The sequence below is a fragment of the Bos taurus genome, chromosome 13 (genome assembly GCF_002263795.3).
Source record: "Bos taurus isolate L1 Dominette 01449 registration number 42190680 breed Hereford chromosome 13, ARS-UCD2.0, whole genome shotgun sequence".
Taxonomy (NCBI): domain Eukaryota; kingdom Metazoa; phylum Chordata; class Mammalia; order Artiodactyla; family Bovidae; genus Bos; species Bos taurus.
Window position 1 is genome coordinate 36,512,607 of NC_037340.1, and position 24,954 is coordinate 36,537,560.

Consider the following 24,954-nt stretch of genomic DNA (forward strand, 5'->3'; position numbering starts at 1 on the left):
GTGCCTCTGTTTGGTGGTAGAAAAGAAAGTGAAGCCGTTCAGTCGTGTCTGACTCTTTGTGACCCCCTGGACTGTAGCCTACCAGGATCCTCAGTCCATGGGATTTTCCAGGCAAGAATACTGGAGTAGGTTGCCATTTCCTTCTCCAGGGGATCTTCCTGACCCAGGGATTGAACCCGGGTCTCCTGCATTGTAGGCAGATGCTAGGCCATTTAGCAATGCATTCTCCAGTTGTTTGTTACGATTTTTAAGTATTATGAGGGAGATGTCAGAATACTCTGATAACTTAAGGATGAGACACAGGGGCAGGAGAGACACTCTGAGAAAGGGTTGTTTGAGCAGAACTCTGAAGGATGCATCAGAACTACCTGGAGCTTCTGCACTACAGGCCAGTTCTTTACCCACGGAGCCATTGGGGAAGCCACCTGGGGCTTCAGCTGAAGGGAAGAGTGGAGGTCACCAAACAGACCCTGATGGCAGTGCTGTGGGCAGCTAGCTGTCCAGGGCTTGTGTCCTTCTGACTTTCAATTTCAGACTTGTGTTTGAAACTGCTTTTTGTTTTCTGGCCCCTGTCTCCTAATCATTTCTTGTCACTCTCCTAACCTAGTTATTTTTCTTTGAAGGCAAACTTCACACATCGTCTCTTATTCACAGCTTTTACATATGCCTTGTTCGCTCCAGGTTGTTCAGTATGTGCACACTGATTTGAATCTGTAAGGTCTATGCTTCCCTGCTGGCTCAGACAGTAAAGAATCCACCTGCAATGCGGGAGACCTGGGTACGATCCCTGGGTTGGGAAGATCCCCTGGAGGAGGGCATGGCAACCCACTCCACTTGGTGGGCTACAGTCCACGGGGTCGCAAAGAGTCAGACACCACTGAGCGACTAAGCACACAGCACAGCACAAGGTCTATGTAAGTTTTCAAAGACTTAGGGACCAACTGAGAATATACAGGGTTGCAGAGGGTCTTAACATGGTGCTGACAGTTGTGCAAATTTAAAATGGATAGCCAGGTTTGCACCTAAAATCAAGGTTCAAAGATTTTCTTTTGTGAAGATCAAAAAATATTTAAAATTGAAGGGATCCCTATCCAGACTGTGTAATTCCACTTTTTTAAAGTTGAACATATTTTTTAACCTCTTCTGGATACTGTTACCTGTTAATGTACTCAAGCACTCTTGAGTATGTTTCATTGAAAACAAAGATTTCTAATCTTTTTAATGGCAAGGTGGGAATTTAAATTTGAAAAGTAGAAAAGTGAAATACAAAAAATAATAATTAAAAAATAAAAAGTAGAAAACCACCAGATAACTCCTAGCTTTTTCTTATGTACAGGTAACTCCCTAGTTTTTTCTTATGTACGACTTGACTAGAGATAATCTCTTTACTTGGGATGCATATGAAGTTGGATACACATTTTCAGTCTGTCTCATGGATTCAGGTCAGTTGCGGGAATGTTTCTATGGTGTTTTGTTGAGGGATGAATTTCTATTTTCCTGTCTTTCAGGTCCTGTCGGAGTAGGTTTGAATGAACTGAAACGAAAGCTGCTGATCAGTGACACACAGCACTACGGCGTGACAGTGCCCCGTAAGTTCTGTACTGTTTGACGCTGCGCACGCTGGCCCAGCACTTACACGCATGTGTGCTGCAGGCTGGCTGCCAGCATTCACAGCTAGTCTTCACCCCAGCCCCGGGGAGGACAGAGTGACCTTATCCACATTTTAGAGGAGGAAACTGAGGCCTGAAAGTTCAGGGAAAAGCCCCAGATTACACAGGCAAGGTATTTGTTGATTTCAGCTTCCCACTCAGTTTTTTATGGTGAATTTTAGTGCATGTATGACATTAATTTTTACTTACACGTTTTCTTCTAAACAGAAGTGTATTCTACTTCTTTAATTTCCAGAGTTTTCAACAAGCTTTAAGACTAGAAGGACCAAACTACAGAGAGCTAAAGGAGGCTTCTTGTAATATAAATGTTTCTTAATTACTTTTCATATTGTAGTCATTGATATATAGTAAAATGAGCTTTTGATGGCCATATAATCTGAATGTGGTAGGCTTCTTTTCAGTATAGAGAATAAGATCTGTTTTTAGAAAACTGGTTTTCACAGGCATGCTTACAAATGAAACATCATCCTGGAAGCATTTTGATATTCAGAATAAATGCCATTTAACTACTTAATAGTTTGTTATTAGGGAGCCATCTAAAAGACTAGATTGAAATGTTGGCTTTTTAAGTGGTTTTAGTAATGTTTTAAAAAAAAAAGTTTTTTGTATATTGCCCTTAGCAGTGTTCTCCAATTTTGGACGAGTTTGACTTTATTTTAAAATTATAGTTTTCTGTTACCTCATTACTACATTTTTCCAAGTTATTGTTTATAATCATTTTCAGCCATAAGTTATAGGGTTGCTAATTTCTACCAAAAGAGATGAAAGTAAAGGAAAAATGGAAACATGTAATTAAACAGTTTCTTTTTATTTTTCCTTTAATTATGCACTACTCTCACAAAAGCTGGATTGTAATATGCAAGTCATTAGAAAATCTTGAAAAACAATTAATAAGCTTACAGATGAGTGATTACAGATAAATCCTAGAGAAAAACAGATTACAAAGGAAAAAAAATTAATAATTTACTAGTTTCTTCATTGCCTTTGTCTTATTTTGTCCTCCCAACAATGGTATAAGATGGTCAATATCCCCATTTCACAGAGGAGGAAATAGGTAAAAAGGATACTTTGACTTATCCAGAAGTTCTGTAGGCAATAATCGCACTTGATTTGAAACCAGTTTTCATGTTCTTCCTCCCATATGACACTACACAAGCCTTTCCAGCTCCAGATCTTCTTTACTGTAGCCCAATGAGTGTGTGTGCACTAAGTCACTTCAGTCGTGTCCAACTGTGTGCCACCCTATGAACTGTAGCCCGCCAGGCTCCTCTGTCCATGGGATTCTCCTGGCAAGAACATTAGAATGGGTTGCCATGCCCTCCTCCAGGGGATCTCCCTGACCCAGGGATTGAACTCACGTCTCTTATATCTCCTGCGTTGGCAGGCGGGTTCTTTACCACTAGCACCACCTAGAGTAAAAACTAACTTCTTTTGAAGAGGATAAATCTTAACAAGAGTGTCTATCAAATGTAACCCTCCCCGGTAGTTTTGGTATTATTCAAGGCATCTTGGACTTCCCCAGTGGTTCAGATGGTAAATAATCCACCTGCAATGCAGGAGACCCAGGTTCAATCCCTGGGTCGGGAAGATCCCCTGGAGAAGGAAATGGCAACCCACTCCAGTATTCTTGCCTGGAGAATTCCATGGACAGAGGAGCCTGATGGGCTACAGTTCATGGGGTCACAAAGAGTCACCACAGCACCTTGGACTCAGTGTATCCATCTATTAAAATATTATCTACATCTAAAGTTGTTATAGAAATGAACAACATCCAGAAATGTTCTAGGGCTGAGACTCGCCAAAGAAATCCCTAAAGGAGTAATTATCCTTCTTAAACAGGTGCTAATGTCAAAAGACCCCCAGAACAATGTTTTCCATACTTGCCTGATAATAAGAATCCCTTGAGATTCCAGAGAGATTCTCCTTCTGGAGATCTGACAGAATTCCTGAAAATCTGTGTTCACAGCCAGCATCCCGGGTGATTCACTGTATTAGACATGTGTGGGAAATACAGCTGTAGTATCAAGTGTGGATGATTTAATTAAAGAAGATATTTTTAAGAGCAGTTTTAGAATTTTAGATAGGTTTGGGCTCCCTAGGTGGCACTTGTGGTAAAGAATCTGCCAGCTGATGGTTGGGAAGCTCCCCTGGAGGAAGAAATGGCAACCCACTCCAGTATTCTTGCCTGGAGAATCCCATGGACAAAGGAGCCTCGAGCTACAGTCCATGGAGTCTCAGAGACTTGGACACAACTGAAGCGACTCAACACGCAGCAGGTAAAAGACTTTATTAGGCAGAGTCATGATTATTTAGAGAAAAATTGCTTTGATTATACCACCAGTATTCTGTTTGATGTTTAACTCCATAATCTCCATTCCCACACCCCTTTTTCATCCTTTATATTGGTGATTTTCTCTTTTGATCAGTGTGACTCAGTTTTTTAAAATTTTGTTTTCCTTTATTGTTTTCTAAAAATATTTTTTTTAATTTCTGCTCTTTACTATTTTACATGTGAAAAGAATGTGTATTCTGCTGTTACTGGATGTGATACTACGTGGACATTAACTAGACCCAGGAAGTTGGTAGTGGTGTTCAGATCACCTGTGTCTTGCTGACATTTTGTCTAGTCCTATCAAATGTTGCAAGAGGGGCACTGAAATCTCTTACTCTGATTGTGAGATTGTCCACTTCTCCATTTAACTCAGTCCAATTTTGCTTTGTTATTACGTATGTTGGAGAAGGCAATGGCAACCCACTCCAGTACTCTTGCCTGGAAAATCCCATGGACAGAGGAGCCTGGTAGGCTGCAGTCCATGGGGTCGCTAAGAGTCGGATACGACTGAGCAACTTCACTTTCACTTTTCACTTTCATGCACTGGAGAAGGAAATGGCAACCCACTCCAGTGTTCTTGCCTGGAGAATCCTAGGGACAGGGGAGCCTGGTGGGCTGCCGTCTTTGGGGTCGCACAGAATGCATTTATCTTTTATCATTTTAAAATATTCTTTTTTTCCTTGAGGTATCTTATCTGATATAAGTAGCCACTTCAGCCTTCTTATGCTTACTGTTTACATGGTATATAATCTTCTATTTATTATCAACATATCTGTGTCTTTATATTTAATGTGTCTTTCCTATAGGCTTGTAGACAGTATGTACTGGGATCTTGCTTTTTCACCCATTCTATGGCTCTCTGCCTTTTAATAGAAATATATAGACCATTAACATTTTTTGAATTGATGAAATGATTTAAGCCACACTTTTATTATTTGTTTTCCGTTTATTCCCTTTGTTTTTTAATCCTTGTCTACTTTGTGAGGGTGGTATTTGAATGTTCTTTAGTATTCCATTTTAATTTACCTAGTGGCTCTCTGCTTATATCTCTTTGCATTGCTTTTTTACTGGTTGCTCTAGGGATTACAATATGCATATATCTGACCATTCACAGTTTAAGTAACTTTGTGACATTTTACATAAAATATAGAAACCTTGAAATTATATAAGTCCCTATACCTCCACTTCTTTTTGTGTAGTTGTCAAATGTATTATATTTGCATACATTGAAAACTCCACCAGATAATACTGTAACTTTCTCTTTAAATCTGCTTTATGTATTTTAAAGAACTTAAGCAGAAAAAAGTAGACTTCTATTTTTACTCAACTATGTATTCTTCCTGTTCTTTATTCATTTCTGAAGAAATGCTTCCTTCTTAACATTTCCTTTCAGTCTGAAAAAGTTCCTTGAATATTTCCTTTAGCACAGATCTGCTGATGAATTCTACTAGTTTTCCTTCATTCAAGAAAGTCTTTATTTTGCCTTTAATCCTGCAAGGTATTTTGGTCAAAGGTCTTTTCCTTTAGTACCTTAAAGATGTAATTTCATTGATGTTTTATGCATATGGTAAGAAATCTGTAGTCATTGAACTCATGTATCTATTCCTCGTGTATGTACTGTGATTTTGTTTTTGTTGTTGTTTTCTAGATGCTTTCAAGACTTTTTCTTTACTTTTCTTTCACTTTGAGTTGTTTGGATGTGCTACGTCCAAGCATTATTGTCTTTGAATTTTTTCTGTTTGGGATTTGTTGAGTTCTGAAATTTGTAAAATGTATGTCTTTAATCAGATTTTAGCAGTTTGGGACGTTATTTCTTCAAATACTTTTTAAAGCCTCAGTCTTTCTGGCATCCCCATTACACATCTGTTTGACATTTCAGTCAACATTTTCATACAGGTCTCTAGGGCTCCATTTATTTTTTTTTTCAATTTTCTTTCTCTTGGTTGCCCAGATTTTATAATTCCTATTGATCTGCCTTCAAGTTCACTGGCTATTTTCCCTGTCATCTCCAGTCTGCTATTGAGCCTATCTAGTGGTTGGTTTTTGTAAAATATGTTTAAGTTCTAAAATTTCCATTGTTTTCTTCTTTATAGTTTCTATTTCTTTGCTAAGAATTCATGTTTTCATTCATTTCAGGTGTGTTTTCCTTTACCTTATGAAGCATAGTTGCAATAGTTGCTTTAAAGTCTTTGATAGTTCTAACTTCTTGGTCATTCAGGGCTGCCTTCTATTATCTTTCCCTTTGAGAAATAAATGCCCATTTTTTTTTTCAGTTCTTTTCTGTTGAATAATATAGAATTGCATTCTGGATATTATGAATGCTATGTTGTATTGACTTCAGGTCCTGTTATAGTATTCTGAAAAATGGTAAAGTTTATTATAGTAAGCAAGTCACCAATTGGTTTATGTTTAGACCATAAGTTTTATCTCATTTTCTATAAATTATGGTTTAAATCTCACTTCAACTCTCTAAGCTTTGCTATGTTGGTTTGAGTCTGCCCTGTCTTGTGCAGTTAAGGGATCAGTCTGCAACTTGTGTGAATAGTGCAGGTCTTAGCTCCACTCTCTCTGCCTTCTGTACATTGGTTTGGGCATGTTCTGTGCTTCTACTTGTGGGCTAGGCTGAAGCTTGTGTATTCTAATCTTTGTTGTTGTTTGTTGTTAAGTCGTGTCAGACTTTTGCAACTGCATGGATGGTAGCCCACCAGGCTCCTCGGTCTATGGGATTTCCCAGGCAAGGATACTGGAATGAGTTGCTATTTCCTCCTCCAGGGGATCTTCCTGATCAGGGATTGAACCTGGGTCTCCTGCTTGGCAGGCAGATTGATTATCACCAAGCCCACTGGGAAGCGATTCTAATCTTAGTTCACTTCTTAAAACTTTGCTGGTTGGAGTCTGGGCTTCATGTGCACAGCTTAGGGGTTATTCTTAGATTAGTATTGATTTCTTCACAGAATTGGGAGTATTTCCTTCTCCAGCTTTCTCCCTTCCTGGATTCCTTGCACACTCTTCAACGCACAGGGGAGTTTTCTTCCTGGTTCTTTTCACCAAAAAGTCAGAGCTTCTGTTGGAATTTAGACACACATTCCTCCATACTACTCTGTGAACGAGCCCACCCATAGGGCAAAGTGAAAGAAAGTGAGGTCACTCAGTCATGTCTGACTCTTTGCAGCCCCATGGACTGTAACCTACCAGGCTCCTCCGTCCGTGGAATTTTCCAGGGAAGAGTACTGGAGTGGCTTGGCATTTCCTTCTCCAGGGGATCTTGCCAACCCAGGGATCGAACCCGGGTCTCCCTCATTGCAGGCAGATGCTTTACCATCTGAGCCACCAGGGAAGTCCCCCATAGGGCAAAGCTAAAGGGAAATAAAAGTTAAACTCTCCCTTACTGAGGCTGACTCTCTTCCACAGTCTACCTGCTTTGTTTGTTTTCTAAGTGCTCAAAACAAAAATAGATGTTTTGGGTTCAGAGTTTTTAGTTGTAATCAGGAGGGATGGACTGCAGTCAGTTTTATACTTGCCACCTCAGCACTGCAATTCCTCAGGGTTTTACTTTTGTTTTTAAAGTTAATACTGTATTTTCTGCTCCATTATAATTCAGTAGCAAATAATTAGGCAAAATCACTAAAAAGTTTAGAAGTTCACTTGTATTTCAAGAAGATACTTATAATTTTGCAAAGGAGAAGTGAATAGAGGTCTTTGATTAGTAAAGCAAACATTAATGGCATACCCTATGTACCATGTGTAAAATAAAATAATTTCAGAGTTTACCTTTCAACCTAGTGAGCAGTAAACTTGCTTCAATGAATAAAGAATCAATAAAAGATGATAATAAGCATATTATTTGCAAAAAAGGAAAAATTTCCTCGAGTTTAAATACCATTTTATTTAATTAACATATTAATGCCCCTTCAGAATAATTAATGGCATAAACACAATGCAATATTTAATCCACCCTCAAGTCAATATAACTTTAGTATCAGTGGAAAAACTGAATTAATGGGATTCCTATATTTTATTAGCTAATGTGCTTTTTTTAAGTTTTAAATCTTATTTACGAAAAATCCTTTAATCAAATACATAATTTCTTTTTTAGTATTTCTCTTAGGGTGGATGATGTAGATACTCTTTTGAACTCTTTTTAATTAAATCACAGATACCACCAGACCAAGAAGAAGCCAGGAGAGTGATGGTGTTGAATATATTTTCATTTCCAAGCATTTGTTTGAGACAGATGTACAAAATAACAAGTATGTGGAAGTTTTTTTAAAGAATTTTCATGAAACTACTGTTTTTAAGCATGTGGCCATATATGTGGTTATAAGCAATTCCATTTGAAGTGAATTTTCACTTTTATAATATTTGAAACTGATAAAATATAATTCAATTAATGGTTATTACTAACCTTTGCCTTTAACTTTTCAATAACCTAGAGCTGTTGTGTATCAGGCTAAGTTGAATGTGTAGGGATTATTTTGAAGAGTAAGGGAATGTAGCTAGTGTATTCCTGTCACGTCTTCCCACCCCACTATGCTATGCTATGCTATGCTATGCTAAGTCACTTCAGTCGTGTCCGACTCTGTGTGACCCCATAGACGGCAGCCCACCAGGCTCCCCCGTCCCTGGGATTCTCCAGGCAAGAACACTGGAGTGGGTTGCCATTTCCTTCTCCAGTGCATGAAAGTGAAAAGTGAAAGTGAAGTCGCTCAGTCGTGTCGGACTCTTAGCGACCCCATGGACCACAGCCTACCAGGCTCCTCCGTCCATGGGATTTTCCAGGCAAGAGTACTGGAGTGGGGTGCCATTGCCTTCTCCATCCCACCCCACTAACTGAATCTTAACATAGAATTTGGGTAGAAGTTTATTTTAAAAACTAGTAACTGTGTAATAGATCCCTAGATATGATCTCGGGTGGCCTTAGCCTGTAATGACTTGAAGCGGGCTTCGTTCCCAGCCAGAAATGGGGCTGGGTCATGATGGTGAAGGCAGCAGATGGTAGCCACTAGACCAATGGTCAGTGACAAGGGCCCTGGCCCTTTGGCTTTGCGGAAAAGAATTTCCACAAAGACGGAAAGTAGTGAAGCAACTGAAGTATTTATTAACAGGAAAAAAAGAGTACAGTATGAAGTGTGGACAGAAACGAGTGGCCTGAGAGACAGTCGCTGAGCTGCACCCTCGTGGCAGTCTGAATTACTTTTATGGAGTTTTCTTCTGGGTTTCCATTGACTAATCATTTTGATTTGCCTGGTGCACAGTCCATATTTGGTGTATCTCAGGATCCTTCCATGTGTGCACGTGCATCTCTTAGCCAAGATGGATCCTACCACAAAGACATATGGGTGGGGAATATCCCTTAACATAACTCCCCTTTGGCCTCCAAGGAGCCTTTTTTTGCACGTGTATGGTCAGGGAGATCTCCTGACTTTGAGAAATATGTCATCTGGGCAGGGCCCAGACTCCTTCCTCCCTTAATTGCCCTGCTATTCTCCTCTGAAGTTACAGTCAATAGGGAATGAATCTCCCAATCTCTTTATGCTGATGGGCGCCGAGAGGTGGTGGGGATGGGGGTTGTGGGTAGGGCCCATCTACCTCCTGCCTCAGTTCCAGCATTTGCCACCTACCTCTGTCTCTCATTAGCTTTTCAAAAAGTTAAATAAAAAATAATGTTAATCATCTTGCTTAGACCATATCTTCTAGCAAGCCCTAAGTCTCCTACCCTCAGGTTTTCCATTTGCTTAAGGATGAATGTTTTAGGCTATCAGGGAGCAATGTGTGTATTAATGCAAGATTGTGGGATTTTATTGAAACATCAAAATGCTTTTTTCATGTTTGGCACAGTGATTTTGAGTTTTTATAGCACGTGATCAGCCGCCCTGGTTCCATTAGCCACCAGCCAGTCCCTCCTCTTATGCTAAAGCTGAGCTTGGTTACTCTTTCGTGTGTAGTGAAATTTCAGTAGTTTCTATTGTTTGGTTTATTCACTGTTTTATTGCATTGCATTAGCTCTGAAAAAGAGGTGATGGAAAACATTAGAGTACTGCTGGACTAAAGTACTTCTTTCTGCTTAAGTGTAATACAAGCAAGTGTTACTGATTTGAAAAAGTAAAATAGAAGATTTTTTAGAAATTGACATTCTGAAGTACTTGGACCTAGTTATTTTATTAAAAACAGTTTGAAAATTACATGTTCAGCAAAACATCTTTTATATATATGAATTATGTCTGCCATATATATATGTGTGTGTATATATACATGTAATTCACAAATGATTCTAATTTCTACAGGTTTATTGAATATGGTGAATATAAAAACAACTATTATGGCACAAGTATAGACTCAGTTCGGTCTGTCCTGGCTAAAAACAAAGTTTGTTTGTTGGATGTTCAGCCTCATGTAAGTGAACAATGACCTAGTCAACACACTTCTAGCACATCTGAGCATTTCATTAGAGGGTAAATCTGAAATCTACTCACTTTTGGCATTTAGGTGCCTTTCCTAAGGTGACAGAAGCATTTAAATGTAATTTGAGATGGCTCTGTTGGGGAAGAAAAAAAAAGCCCATGTTTTTAGAAGCCTGGAGATGTGTTTGTAACTCTTAGATTCAGTGTTTGCCAAGTATAATGACTCTTATTTATTCTATGTATTTTATATATAAAAATATATTACATTGTATGTATAATGTATTCTCCTATATGTATTATAAGTGTTCATAATTGTTGGCAATGGACATTTTGGTTCTTGGTCCTCTTTCATGGATTTTGGATCTATAATTAGCCTAGAAATGTAAAACCCTGGCAAGAGCCGTGGGCATCTCACAGGAGTTGTACAGCTGCCGGGTAGAGCTCACCTGGCACCCTGGGGACTCGGTACAGGTGGATTGAGAGACGGTGGATGAAGCAGCTCACTTTCCTGTCTCAACATAGACCACCTCCATCACCCCCCCACCCCTTCCCTGCAGAGGCCCACCCACAGCATGCTCCTTACTACCCGGGAGCAGTGCTGACTTAAAAGCAGGAGACTTGCCCCTGAAGGGGACTCCAAAGGCAGGATGAAAGAGAAGGGACACCTCATTCTGAGAGCAGGAGGAGGCTTAGATGGCATGGCTGGAAGACTTGCATGTAAAGACAGTTAACTCATAGTGTCTTTTGGGTATTAGATCTAAGAACTAGCTTTCTGGTATTTTTAGCTGCTTCTCCTCAGGATTTAATGATGGCATATTTCAAAGCATTTTAAAGACAGTTACATTCTCCATTTGTCCAGAGGTATCTAGTAACATTTAATTGTCAACAAATGATTGAACAATAATATAGTGAAAGGCCTGCTAACCTTAATTAGGAAATAATTTTAAGGAATTTTCTCCTTAGAAAGAAAATTCAGTTTTACTACAAAACATACTCCTGATATTATGAAGAAATGAAAGAAAATGTATTTCCTTCCTTGCAGACAGTGAAGCACTTAAGGACACTAGAATTTAAGCCGTTTGTGATATTTATAAAGCCTCCATCAATAGAGCGTTTGAGGGAGACAAGAAAAAATGCAAAGATTATCTCAAGCAGAGATGACCAAGGTGCTGCGAAGCCCTTTACAGTGAGTATGAGGATACTTGACTGAAAATACATAAGCAGGAGTAAAGTCATATATGCAGTAGTGACCACGTTAAGGAGACTGAGAGATGAGGCTGTGGTCCAAACATCCAGGCAGGACAGAACTGCATTTGGGTACATACATTTTAAGTGATTGCCCTGATTGTTTTCTCTGCTGTTGTGAACGGATCTTCATATTACATTGACTCAAAAACTCTTTTGTATGCTTTTATGCATACTTATAAAATTTCTGAAGCCACATGTAAAAAAAACCACTGAGTTTTCAACTAGCCTTATTTTTAAAGGGGAAAATACCGGTCGGTTACTATTACTCATTAATAGTCTAGATGAAGATTTAATAATTTGCCTTTTGTACCAACATCATATATAGCATAATAAAAGAAAAAGCATCATTTGGGGTATAGGACAAATAGACCTGTAGTGTTCAATTTGTATTTCCTTTGACTATTGTTAGAAATGGCACCTGAAACTTTCACAACATTGTTGATGGGCTGTACTCCAATATAAAAGAAAAGGTTTAAAAAAGAAATCACAGCTGTGGTGGGTTAATGATTAGAATGACTGGCATGGTCTCTGTTTTTTAACCTTGAGACAGTGTATTATACTTTAGGATCAAGAGAATGGCAGAAGCATTTTTCCCCTCCCTCTTTTAAGTAACTCATCTTTAACCTTCAGTTCAGTTCAGTCGCTCAGTCATGTCCGACTCTTGGCGACCCCATGAATCGCAGCACGCCAGGCCTCCCTGTCCATCACCAACTCCCGGAGTTCACTCAGACTCAGGTCCATCGAGTCAGTGGTGCCATCTAGCCATCTCATCCTCTGCCGTCCCCTTCTCCTCCTGCCCCCAATCCCTCCCAGCATCAGAGTCTTTTCCAATGAGTCAATTCTTCGCATGAGGTAGCCAAAGTACTGGAGTTTCAGCTTTAGCATCATTCCTTCCAAAGAAATCCCAGGGCTGATCTCCTTCAGAATGGACTGGTTGGATCTCCTTGCAGTCCAAGGGACTCTCAAGAGTCTTCTCCAACACCACAGTTCAAAAGCATCAATTCTTCGGCACTCAGCCTTCTTCACAGTCCAACTCTCACATCCATACATAACCACAGGAAAAACCACAGCCTTGACTAGACGGACCTTTGTTAGCAAAGTAATGTCTCTGCTTTTTAATATGCTATCTAGGTGGGTCATAACTTTTCTTCCAAGTCCATATTAATTTATAAACTATTAATTGTGAGTATCAAATAGACGTGATGTTTTTGATTTCCAGTATTTTTAAAATATCTTTTTTTCTAAAGTACTGACAGTATACAACCATACGAAGTAGGTACTGTTATATGATGTTAATTACTCAGGGCTCTGGATTAACACTAAAATTAAAATCTCTGTTGTGAAAATCTTCTGTGACCTTGAGATATCGACTCTGAAATGATTCAGGATGTCACAGTATAAAGAATTACCGTATTATTTATTACAGTCTTGTACAATGTAAAGGTTTCTCAGTGAGGATAATAAACGATAACATAGTCCAAAGATTTAACTCACGTTTATGTATATGGTCTTGCTATGTAACCAACTAAAATTCTTCCTGGTTTCAAAAATGTATGGAGGGCCCCTTACCCACTTGTACTGAAACAAAGAAGGAGATGGTATACATGTCCTTTCATAAATGTATCCACCTCTGAAAAAGTAGTTTTTCTTATACATTCCTTGCTATGAATAAATGTGGACGATGCAGGCAAAGCATCAGGATAAACACTTCTACTTTAATACTGAAACATCCCTGTAATGATAAGTGACTAATTATCCTGAAAGGTGGGAGTTTTGACTCTTGTCAGAGCAGTTTTAGTTACAAGCAAATAGAGAATATTAGAAATGACGGCTTCTGAAGAATTTACAGTTAAAGAGGGTAATTTTCTTTCATGGCTGAGGTGAAATAGTGAACACAGAACAGCATTAGATAAACCAGTTGTGGAATAACTGCACTGATGTGATGAAACTGCCTGGTTAACCAATTCTATTTAATACTTTTGTAGGAAGACGACTTTCAAGAAATGATTAAATCTGCCCAGATAATGGAGAGTCAGTATGGTCATCTTTTTGACAAAACTATAGTAAATGATGATCTTGCTGTGGCCTTCAATGAGCTGAAAACAACTTTTGACAAATTGGAGACAGATACTCATTGGGTTCCAGTGAGCTGGTTACATTCATAACTAAGGGAAGTTTTCATAATTATCTTTTTTTTGTAGAGTGCATGATTAAATCAGTTACCATTTTGGTGGTAGGGTTTTTTTAATCTATATCACTGTTAGAGATGTGCAATCTTGGTTAAAACTGAATGTTGGTTTTTTATCTTTTTATAGTCTTATTTCAAACACAGTGTTTGAGTATAAGATCCAGAATTTAAATGTGCACAGTACTGTATTCTGAGCAGAGCTTTGAACCATCTGGCTGTCTTGAATACAAAGCTCTACCTCCAAGAGGAGGGTTGAACTTTTTATAGAAAGTCTTAGCCAAAGTATATACATGGGCATCCAGTGCTTCTGCTGGTCTCAGACGCAGTCACTGCCTTTGCTATTTGCATGTCAGCCATTGAAGATGATAAGTTTACAGCCTTGAGCAGCTCCAGACAGGACAGCTTAGGTGTACTTTGGGTGGATCATCATAGATGCACCTGGACTGGCAGTAAGGCGGTCCTCTTACTATCCTAAAAGTGCAACATTTTCTCTTACATAGACAGTATAGTCACAGTGTGTGCACTCAAGAATCTCTCTTTAAAGGAATTACTGAAAATCTGTCCTAGCGAGTGGCCTTCATGTTATAGTTTGAGAAGGCTTTGTGAGTACATACACTAGTGACTCAATAAATGTTTAATAAGGGAGGGTAGGCTTTGAAAATTATTACATACGAAACTAAAAACCTTTCCTTGTTAGAACGGTGATTACATACCCAAAAGGACTGATTACAAAGGACAATTTTATTTATAAATTCTCAGACATTTCTTTCTGGACTCACCAGAAATTCTGGAGCCAGTTATCTGACTTTGCATTTTCCCAGTAGATTATAAGAATGAATCCTATTCTAAATGTAGGTTTTATATGTTACTGATACAGTTAAAGAAAATGTGATCATTTTCCCAAATATGTACAGTTGATCACCATATTTAAATTTCACTACAAATTGTACTTTAGAAAACTGTTCATGTAATGTTAACTTATTTCTGTCATCAAAATATTTCTTTACATTGGCCAGATACCATCCTAATCTTGCTGTTTTTAAAGAAGTTTAAGAAAGACTCTCATATTGTAAATAGCTAGATGGGATCTCTCATTTTTCTTTGATACTACTGACCTTCAGCGAGTAAATTATACAGCTCAAAATACTAGAAATGTGCATAGTTGTATAAGAGAATATGCGTCCCATTCTTGCATGCAGTAAGACACTGCCAATCAGAGAATCATCGTATCTGTGACTTTGAAACAGAAAAAAAAAAATATTTTTGTTGATTTCTAAAGAGAGTTTAGATGTCCTGTTTAAAGAAAAATAGTGTAGTGAAATTTTATATATTTATGAAATATTTGAAAGGCATATTTTTTTAATTATCAAATGAGGCTATTCATAAAACAAATTGTATGTAAAGATGTTGTTAATTTAAAATAGTTTTTTAAATCTGGGTCAACATTCCATGTAAATATTTTGACCTTTGTTTGTTCTCAGATCCACATGTGTGCTCTGTGCACATTTGATAGCATGACTTACTGGGTTTCCTTCATACATGTGAAATTTCATACCTGATACACACTCGCAGCTAAATAGTTAGATAACCAATGTTACCTGACAGCCTAATCCAAACAGCAAATTCTAAGTTAATTAAGTAAACAGCAACCAATTCAGTTTAAAAAGAGGTTTGGGGTTGCCAGGTCTAATACTGAAGCCATACCTCATGGTTGCGTGGCTGGTCTAAGAAAGTACAAGTCTTCCTTGGATGGTTTGGGTGATATTCTTTTTCAACACTGATCGAAATTTCCAATACATTGACTTTCTAGGAAATGAATTATAATTTAGGTAGTCCGAATTCTTTGTTCAGAAATAGCACATGGTTTGTTTTTGTTTTTTGCCTCAATTCTTTACTGTGGAGGTAGAGAGCGTGTGATAAAAATGGAGTCCCTTTTGGTGGTGGGGGTGGTGATGGAGGTGTTATAAAAATATATTTTCCAATTTCTCTTCCTTTTTACACTAGAGCTGAAAAGTATTTTTTAAAATAATGGAAAAGGGGCAATTCAGCAATTTGAAAAATTTTTCATCAGTAGTACACATATGTGGTCTTGGTGACATCTACATAGCCACCTTGATGCTTAGAAAGAGATTCTGTTCTCTTTAATTTAGTAAGGCTAGGAGAAGGCAATGGCACCCCACTCCAGTACTCTTGCCTGGAAAATCCCATGGATGGAGGAGCCTGGTAGGCTGCAGTCCATGGGGTTGCTAAGAGTTGGACACGACTGAGCGACTCACTTTTCACTTTCATGCATTGGAGAAGGAAATGGCAACCCACTCCAGTGTTCTTGCCTGGAGAATCCCAGGGACGGGGGAGCCTGGTGGGCTGCCATCTATGGGGTTGCACAGAGTTGGACACGACTGAAGTGACTTAGTAGTAGCTCCGTGGGCTTGGGGATAAATGTTGCAAAGGGCCCTTGATCCTGTACTTGGTGCACCCCTGGCTCCCTCTTGAGGGAGGAGAGACTGGTTCTTTAGGCAGCCTGCTCCCAAGACAATGTCAGCCACTATTTGAGAGAACAGGAATATTTATTTTTTTAAGTCCAAATATTTAATATCCAAGATTAAGAAGATAAGTCTGTATTCCCATCAATAACAAACTGGAATCTGTTTGCTTTTTTTTTTTTTTAGGTGAAATTGAAATACCATTTTTTACCATTATTTTACTTACCAGTATAGACATTATTGATATCTTTAAGGCTGACCTTCCTGGTATCATGGTATCATGTAATGACTGAATGTATCTAAATTGTAATAATTTAAAATTGACAAGCATATAAAGCAAAAAACTATGTTGTTAAAAGTTTCCTGAAGAGACAGATTTTTATTATTTATTTTCTTTTTGACTAGTAAGAGTTTATAAATAAAAGGAATGGAAAACCTTTGAGTGTAATAAAATATCTTCAAATTATATGTATAGTTTCTTGAAGATTGCTCTTGCACTTGGTATCTACTTCACTGTTTCTGATGGTAGAACAAGTTGTTCTTTTACTGACACCATGTGATTTGAACTGCCTCTGTCTAAAACAAAATTTCATATTTGTTCCAGACATTAATTGGTTTCATCAAAGTTGTTGGAGAGATGAAATCCACTAGCCTCAGTCTTACCCAGTCCAGCCAATCAAAGATGAACAAACAGATCTATGCCATGTGCTAGACAAGCCTGGGCAATGAGTACTTAACTGATCATGAGCTCGTTGACACAGTGATCAGCCTCATATCACACAACTTAAAAGTAATTGTGTAAATATTCTTAATTACCTGACAGTTCCTCATATTAGTAAATTCATAGGGAGCTTCCTAAATAATTTCTATTACCAGTTTTCTTGTCGTTGTTTTAAAATTCCATTACTTTCAAATGGTACACCCAAAATTAATTCAGTTCAGTCCAGTCGTTCAGTCATGTCTGACTCTTTGCAACCCCATGAATCGCAGCACGCCAGGCCTCCCTGTCCATCACAGCTCCAGGAGTCCACCCAAACCCATGTCCATCGAGTCGATGATGCCTTCCAACCATCTCATCCTCTGTCGTCCCCTTCTCCTCCTGCCCTCAATCTTTCCCAGCATCAGGGTCTTTTCCAATGAGTCAGCTCTTCGCATCAGGTGGCCAAAGGATTGGAGTTTCAGCTTCAACATCAGTCCTTCCAAAGAACACCCAGGACTGATCTCCTTTAGGATGGACTGGTTGGATCTCCTGGCAGGCCAAGGGACTCTCAAGAGTCTTCTCCAACACCACAGTTCAAAAGCATCAATTCTTCGGCGCTCAGCTTTCTTTATAGTCCAACACTCACATCCATACATGACCACTGGAAAAATCATAGCCTTGACTAGGCAGACTTTTGTTGACAAAGTAATGTCTCTGCTTTTTAATATTCTGTCTAGGTTGGTCATACCTTTCCTTCCAAGGAGTAAGCATCTTTTAATTTCATTGCTGCAATCACCACCTGCAGTGATTTTGGAGCCCAAAAAATTAAAGTCAGCCACTGTTTCCACTGTTTCCCCATCTATCTGCCATGAAGTGATGGGACCAGATGCCATGATCTTAAGTTTTCTGAATGTTGAGCTTTAAGCCAACTTTTTCACTCTCCTCTTTAACTTTCTTCAAGAGGCTTTTTAGTTCCTCTTCACTTTCTGCCGTAAGGGTGGTGTCATCTGCATATCTGAGGTTATTGATATTTCTCCCAGCAATCTTGATTCCAGCTTGTGCTTCTTCCAGCCCAGCGTTTCTCATGATGTACTCTGCATAGAAGTTAAATAAGTAGGGTGACAATATACAACCTTGACATACTTCTTTTCCTATTTGGAACCAGTCTGTTGTTTCATGTCCAGTTCTAACTGTTGCTTCCTGACCTGCATATAAGTTTCTCAAGAGGCAGGTCAGGTGGTCTGGTATTCCCATCTCTTTCAGAGTTTTCCACAGTTTATTGTGATCCACACAGTCAAAGGCTTTGGCATAGTCAATAAAGCAGAAATAGATGTTTTTCTGGAACTCTCTTGCTTTTTCCATGATCTAGCGGATGTTGGCAATTTGATCTGTGGTTCCTCTGCCTTTTCTAAAACCAGCTTGAACATCTGGAAGTTCCCGGTTCACGTATTGCTGAAGCCTGGCTTGGAGAATTTTGAGCATTACTTTACTAGCATGTGAGATGAGTGCAATTGTGCGGTAGTTTGAGCATTCTTTGGCATTGCCTTTCTTTGGGATTGGAATGAAAACTGACCTTTTCCAGTCCTGTGGCCACTGCTGAGTTTTCCATATTTGCTGGCATATTGAGTGCAGCACTTTCACAGCATCATCTTTCAGGATTTGAAATAGTTCAACTGGAATTCCATCACCTCCACTAGCTTTGTTCGTAGTGATGCTTCCTAAGGCCCACTTGACTTCACATTCCAGGATGTCTGGCTCTAGATGAGTGATCACATCATCATGATTATCTGGGTCATGAAGATCTTTTTTGTACAGTTCTTCTGTGTATTCTTGGCACCTCTTCTTAATATCTTCTGCTTCTGTTAGGTCCCTACCATTTCTGTCCTTTATTGAGCCCATCTTTGCATGAAATGTTCCCTTGGTATCTCTAATTTTCTTGAAGAGATCTCTAGTCTTTCGCATCCTATTGTTTTCCTTTATTTCTTTGCATTGATCACTGAGGAAGGCTTTCTTCTCTCTCCTTGCTATTCTTTGGAACTCTGCATTCAAATGGGAATATCTTTCCTTTTTTCCTTTGCTTTTAGCTTCCCATCTTTTCACAGCTATTTGTAAGGCCTCCCCAGACAGCCATTTTGCTTTATTGCATTTCTTTTCCTTGGGGATGGTCTTGATTCCTGTCTCTTATACAGTGTCACGAACCTCCATCCATAGTTCATCAGGCACTCTGTCTATCAGATCTAGTCCCTTAAATCTATTTCTCACTTCCACTGTATAGTCATAAGGGATTTGATTTAGGTCATACCTGAATGGTCTAGGGGCTTCCCTTGTGGCTCAGAGGATAAATCGTCTGCCTGCAATGTAGGATACCCGGGTTCAATCCCTGGGTCAGGAAGATCCCCTGGAGAAGAAAATGGCAACCCACTCCAGTATCCTTGCCTGGAGAATCCCATGGACAGGGGAGCCTGGTGGGCTACAGTCCATGGGGTCACAAAGAGTTGGACACGACTGAGCGAGTTCACTTTCACTTTGAATGGTCTAGTGGTTTTCTCCACTTTCTTCAATTTCAGTCTGAATTTGTCAATAAGGAGTTCATGATCCAAGCCACAGTGAGCTCCCAGTCTTGTTTTTGGTGGTCCTCAACAGGAAAGTGAGCCAAGTTTTATGTTTAGCCGCTGATAGGGAATATAACTGATATCGATTGAAAGAAGTGTCCCTTACCTGTATTCATGCCCTTTCCTAGGCTGCCACACCTTTCCAGATGCTTGCTCACTTGCACTTAGTTATCTGGAGGGCAAGGAATATTGTACTTTTATAACAGCTCTTATTCACATATACCTACATGGGCTACGTACTGCCAGATAAAATAGTCATATTAATCATCAGACATCTGTAGGATTTGTATACAGTTTCATTTAATCCTCATAACGGCGTTATATGGAAGTAGTACCTTATATGGAAGTATAGTACCTTACATAGAAGTGCGGGCTTCTGTGCCTGCCCAAGGTAATAGGCGTGATGAGTAAGGATCGGGGTTCAATTGTGGTCAGGCTCCTCCAACACCAGGATGTCTGCACTGTGCTTGCTGGTGTTGCTATAACTTGAGTCAATTTTGGAAATAGTTGAGATTTGGTAATTAGGAGTGATTATTCATCCTTTTTATGCACAGGCAATTTACAAAGAGTTTTCTCACAACACTGTTGCTTTAGTCAGATAGCTCTTGATTTCTCTATGCCTCTATTGTTGGCTAATCTTCAAACAGCTTGGCGTGCTGTGGTTCGTTGGGTCGCAAAGAGTCGGACGCGACTGAGCAACTGAACTGAACTTCAAACAATGACGATTATCAAAAGCGTACAAAAAAGTTAGCATAATACGCAATTTTTCTGTTTTGTCTGAGTCCTAGTCTTTAATGATGGAGCATGATTTGTCTAATCAGTTGTGATAATCTCCTCTCCGCCAGGATTGATCTGAGTTAGTCCAGCCACTCGTTTCCAGGTAATGTCTGTCAGAGGAGCTGTGAGTTGAGCTGTTTCCCTGGTTTAAACAAACACCTGCATAAGGTGAAAATCCTCTATGCTCCTGCCCCCATTCCTCCTGTTTGAGATGCTTCTATTACATTGTGGTGCTTAACAAGATGACAGCCATAATCCTAACCCTAAATCAATGGATGATAAAGGTCAATCTATAGATGAGTGAGTAAAAAAAAAAGAAAAGATCCTAAATACATAACGTCACTGAGCTGTTGAAAAAATCCTTGGGACCTCTTTCCTCTAATTACTGAATAAACAATGTTCTTTTTTTAAAATGTATTTTTAATTGAAGGATAATTTCTTTATAATGTTGTGTTGGTTTCTGCCATGCAACACCATGAATCAGCCACAAGTATACATATGGCTTCTCACTCTGAAACCTCCCTCCCACCCCCTACCCCATCCCACCCCTCTAGGCTGTTACAGAGGACCGGGTTGAGCTACTTGTGTTATTCAGCAACTTAAAATGAAAAGACAACCCTCAGGATGGGAGAAAATAATTGCAAATGAAACTGACAAAGGATTAATATTCAAAATATATAAGCAGCTCATTAAGCTCAATATCAGATAAACATGAAGCTCAATATCAGAAAAACAAATAACCCAATCAGAAAAACTGGCAGAAGACCTAAACAGACATTTCTCCAAAGAAGACATGCAGATGGCCAACAGACACATGAAAAAATGCTCAACACTGCTCAGTATTAGCAGAATGCAAATCAAGACAATGTTATTTTATGCTCTGTTGGTGGGAATGTAAATTGGTGTAGCCACTATGGAAATCGGTAGCTGGGGGTTCCTCAAAAAAATGAAAATTGAGCTACCATATGAGCCAGCAGTCCCATTCCTGGGCATATATCTTGAAGGAAATGAAATCACTATTTTGAAAAGAGTTCTGCATCCCCACTTTCCACATGCACTGCAAGATTATTCACAGCAGCTGAGACAAGGAAACAACATGTCCATCAACAGATAAATGAAGAATCTAGGGGATGTACACATACACATTTACATACACATAAAAAGGAATGTTATTCAATGGTAAAAACGTAAATTCTGCCTTTTGTGACAACATGGTTGTATCTTGAAGGCATTATTCTAAGTAAAATAAGTCAGAGAAAGACAAATAACTATATGTGGTGCTAGAGAAGACTCTTGAGAGTCCTTTGGACAGAAAGGAGATCAAACCAGTCCATCCTAAAGGAAATCAACCATGAATATTCATTGGAGGGACTGATGCTGAAGCTGAAGCTCCAATACTTTGGCCACCTGATGCAAAGGGCTGACTCACTGGAGAAGACCCTGATGCTGGGAAAGATTGAAGGTAGGAGAAGGCGGTGGCAGAGAATGAGATGGATGGATGGCATCACTGACTCAATGGATGTGAGTTTAAGCAAACTCACGGAGATAGTGAAGGACAGGGAAGCCTGGTGCACTGCAGATCATGGGGTTGCAAAGAGTTGGATCCAACTGAGCGACTAAACAACAACCACTTGTATAAGGTATCTACAAGAGCTGAAATAGAAGGTAGAATGGTAGTTACCAGGGGTTGGATGGAAAAGGGGGGATGTTGGTCAGAAGGCACAAGCTTCCAGGTATGAGATGAGTGAGTTCTGGGGATGTAATGGCATGGTGACTATTGTTAACAACACTGTATTACATGCTTGAAAGTAGCTAAAAGAGTAGATCTTAAATGTTATTAATACACACACAAGGTAATTAGGTGATGAAAGTGTTAAATAACTTTATTGTGGTAATCATTTCACCATATATACATATATCAAACCACACTGTACATGTTAAACTTACACAACTTTATGTCAAAACTGGAGAAGATGTTCTCTTTAAAGTGTTACTATTAGGCTGCTGTTTGCTTGCTGCTGGAAGCATTCCTAATGGAAAGCAGTATCCATGACCGCCCAGGCCACTCCCAGTGCCTGCATCACTTACCAAAAATGTCACTTGTCCTGCAATGAAGCATTGAACCTTAAAACATTCTGTAACTTGTAGCATAAAATAAAGCAAGAGACTCCATTTACATTTTATTTTGCTTGGGTTCCACTTTTTTTTTTCCTCCACAATATAACATTTAAGTTTGGGGAAAGCTGTTCTTGTGTTTTGAGATTTACAAATTGATCATGGTTGTGAGTCTACAGTTTTGGCAAAGTGATATCTCTGTGATTAAATTTGACCTGGGCACTAGTAATACCTGAAAGTTCCACCTGTCAGGCCCCTGCCCTGTGCCAGGCACTCTGCTTGTTAGTAGTAGGTGACCTGTTTGTGATCATCAGCTCTACTTAAACAGATAAAGGACCTAAATAGAAATATGTATAAATAACAATGGCTACAAAACAATATAATTACTGTACATGCTAATGAAAGGTATATAGTATGAAGTAATAACTGAGGAAAATATATTGCTCTTAGGAACCTAGAAGATACCAAAACAGCTGAGGATGGAAGAAAGAAGGACAAAAACAAACATGCTTAAATATTAGTTAAAATATTTTAGGTATTTGAAGGCAATTATTTGTGGAATTGAAAGTAAATGCAAAGAGGAATCAGAGACTCCATTAAATGAGAAGACAAAAAGATGCCAAATGGGTCTCTTATTACAGATTTAAATGGCATAAACTCATGTAGTAAGAGACCATTTTTCAACTACATCAAAAATGGACATCAACCATATTCTTTAAGAAGAGAAAGATTTAAAGTAAGAGGATTGGCAAAAATGTGCAAATGCAAGGCAGAAGGAAACCAAAAGCAGAAAACACAATAATAATATGAAAATTGAGGTAAATGCTTGGGGCAAAAAGTCATTCTTTAGTAATCCGTGGTATAAGCCATAAAAGGAACAGTGTTAAAGACACTGAGTAAAACCTTGAGGAGTGCAGTCAATAAAACCACATTATTTGGTCATCTTTAAAATACTTCTCTTAGACCTCGAAAAGAAGTGGTTATAGAAGGTCCATATACTTCCCTGGCGGCCTAGTGGTTAAGAATCCACCTTCCAATGCAGGAGATGTGGGTTTGATCCCTGTCGGGGAACTGAGATACCACATGCTACAGTGAAGACCCAGCACAGCCCCCCGCAAAACTTCATGTATCACAACTCCTCAGCTGATCTCATAGCCATGGAAAGAATGCTTTTTCCTGCAAACAGATTATACCTTCGGTTCAAGAGCCACACTGAGAATTTACAAAACCCAATCCTAAAGCAAGCCGCAAGAAAAGCCTCATTAAATTCCAAAATATTTTAAGTACTTCAAGTCACATCTAATGACTACAGTCCAATAGAACTTAAAGTGAATAACCAGTAGACACCAAAACAGACCTCTCAGAAAAACTCAAACAACAGCAAAACAAAACATCCTGATCATGGAGGAATTAAAAATAAAACTGTAGATTATTCGGAGAATAACAACGTAACTATCAGAATCTATGGACTAGGACTGAAAAACTGAGCTCAGGAAAACTTGTTGCCTTAAAAGCTTTTCAAGGGGAAAAAAATAAAAATAAACACTGGCTCAAGCAACTCGGGAAAGAATAACATGAGTGGTATTTTGGCTAGGTTATAATATACACTGACTTTTCCAGGAATGCGCTACCATGTAAATCAAAGGAAGACTGTGCTTCATTTTTTCAGAACCCTACCAAGTTTTCTTCACTATTTTAGAACATCATGTCATTAATGGCAATAGCACCCATCGTGTCAGAGTCTCCTGCACGGCGTGTCTGGACACAGCCATGCCACAGTGTGCAAACCTACCCTATGCATGGATCACTGCTGTCTTCGGAGGACTGCTGCCTGAGCATTTATATCTCACAGTATGAACTATTTTATTCTCCACTGCTTTCCTTTTCTTTCTCCCTTTTATTATAATGGGGTTCCATTGTATTATTTGATTTTACTGCACCATGTGCCATGCAGGGTTTTAGTTCCCTGACCAGGGATTGAACCTGTGGCCCTGCAGTGGAAGCGCAGATTCTTAACCACTAGACCACCAGGGAAGTTTCTGGGACAAAATCTCTTATAGACAAGGAACACTGAGTATGATAGGGAGTGATTACTGCTGCTTCAGACAGATGGCCACATAGATCCCATTTATGGTGCAGGCTTTGAGCTATACAGCTCATGCGGTTTTAAAAATATTATGTTTTGATATGATTAATATGCAACTGAGCATCAAGTTACGTTGAAATTTGGCTACAGTCGTAGAAGGTATCTACTGTTAGCACTTGGCTTCCCTGATGGCTCGGTGGTAAAGAATCTGCCTGCAGTGCAGGAGACTCGGGAGACGTGGGTTCTCCTGGGTCAGGAAGATCCCCTGGAGGAGGAAATGGCAACCCACTCCAGTATTCTTGCCTGAAGAATCCCATGGATAGAAGAGGGCTATGGTCCGTG

General features: G+C 39.1%; 1 protein-coding gene and 1 long non-coding RNA gene across 6 annotated transcripts in view; one reads left to right on the top strand and one right to left on the bottom strand.

Annotated features, from left to right (window-relative positions):
• MPP7 (MAGUK p55 scaffold protein 7) overlaps positions 1–15,097 on the top strand; it is a 223,598-nt gene extending 208,501 nt beyond the window's left edge. The window contains 5 exon segments of the mRNA NM_001100347.1: positions 1,509–1,589; positions 8,159–8,252; positions 10,287–10,395; positions 11,446–11,589; positions 13,637–15,097. Of these exon segments, the coding sequence (NP_001093817.1) occupies positions 1,509–1,589; positions 8,159–8,252; positions 10,287–10,395; positions 11,446–11,589; positions 13,637–13,816 (608 nt within the window). The 3' untranslated portion in view covers positions 13,817–15,097.
• Positions 1–24,954, bottom strand: part of LOC104973767 (uncharacterized) — a 178,034-nt gene that overhangs the window by 101,750 nt on the left and 51,330 nt on the right. Inside the window, exon 3 of one of the 5 annotated variants that reach the window (XR_003037767.2) lies at positions 3,551–3,656. The exons of the other annotated variants lie outside the window; for them this stretch is intronic. This is a non-coding gene — a long non-coding RNA (uncharacterized lncRNA). Of the gene's footprint in view, positions 1–3,550; positions 3,657–24,954 lie in introns of those variants that run through there. 5 annotated transcript variants of the gene reach the window in all.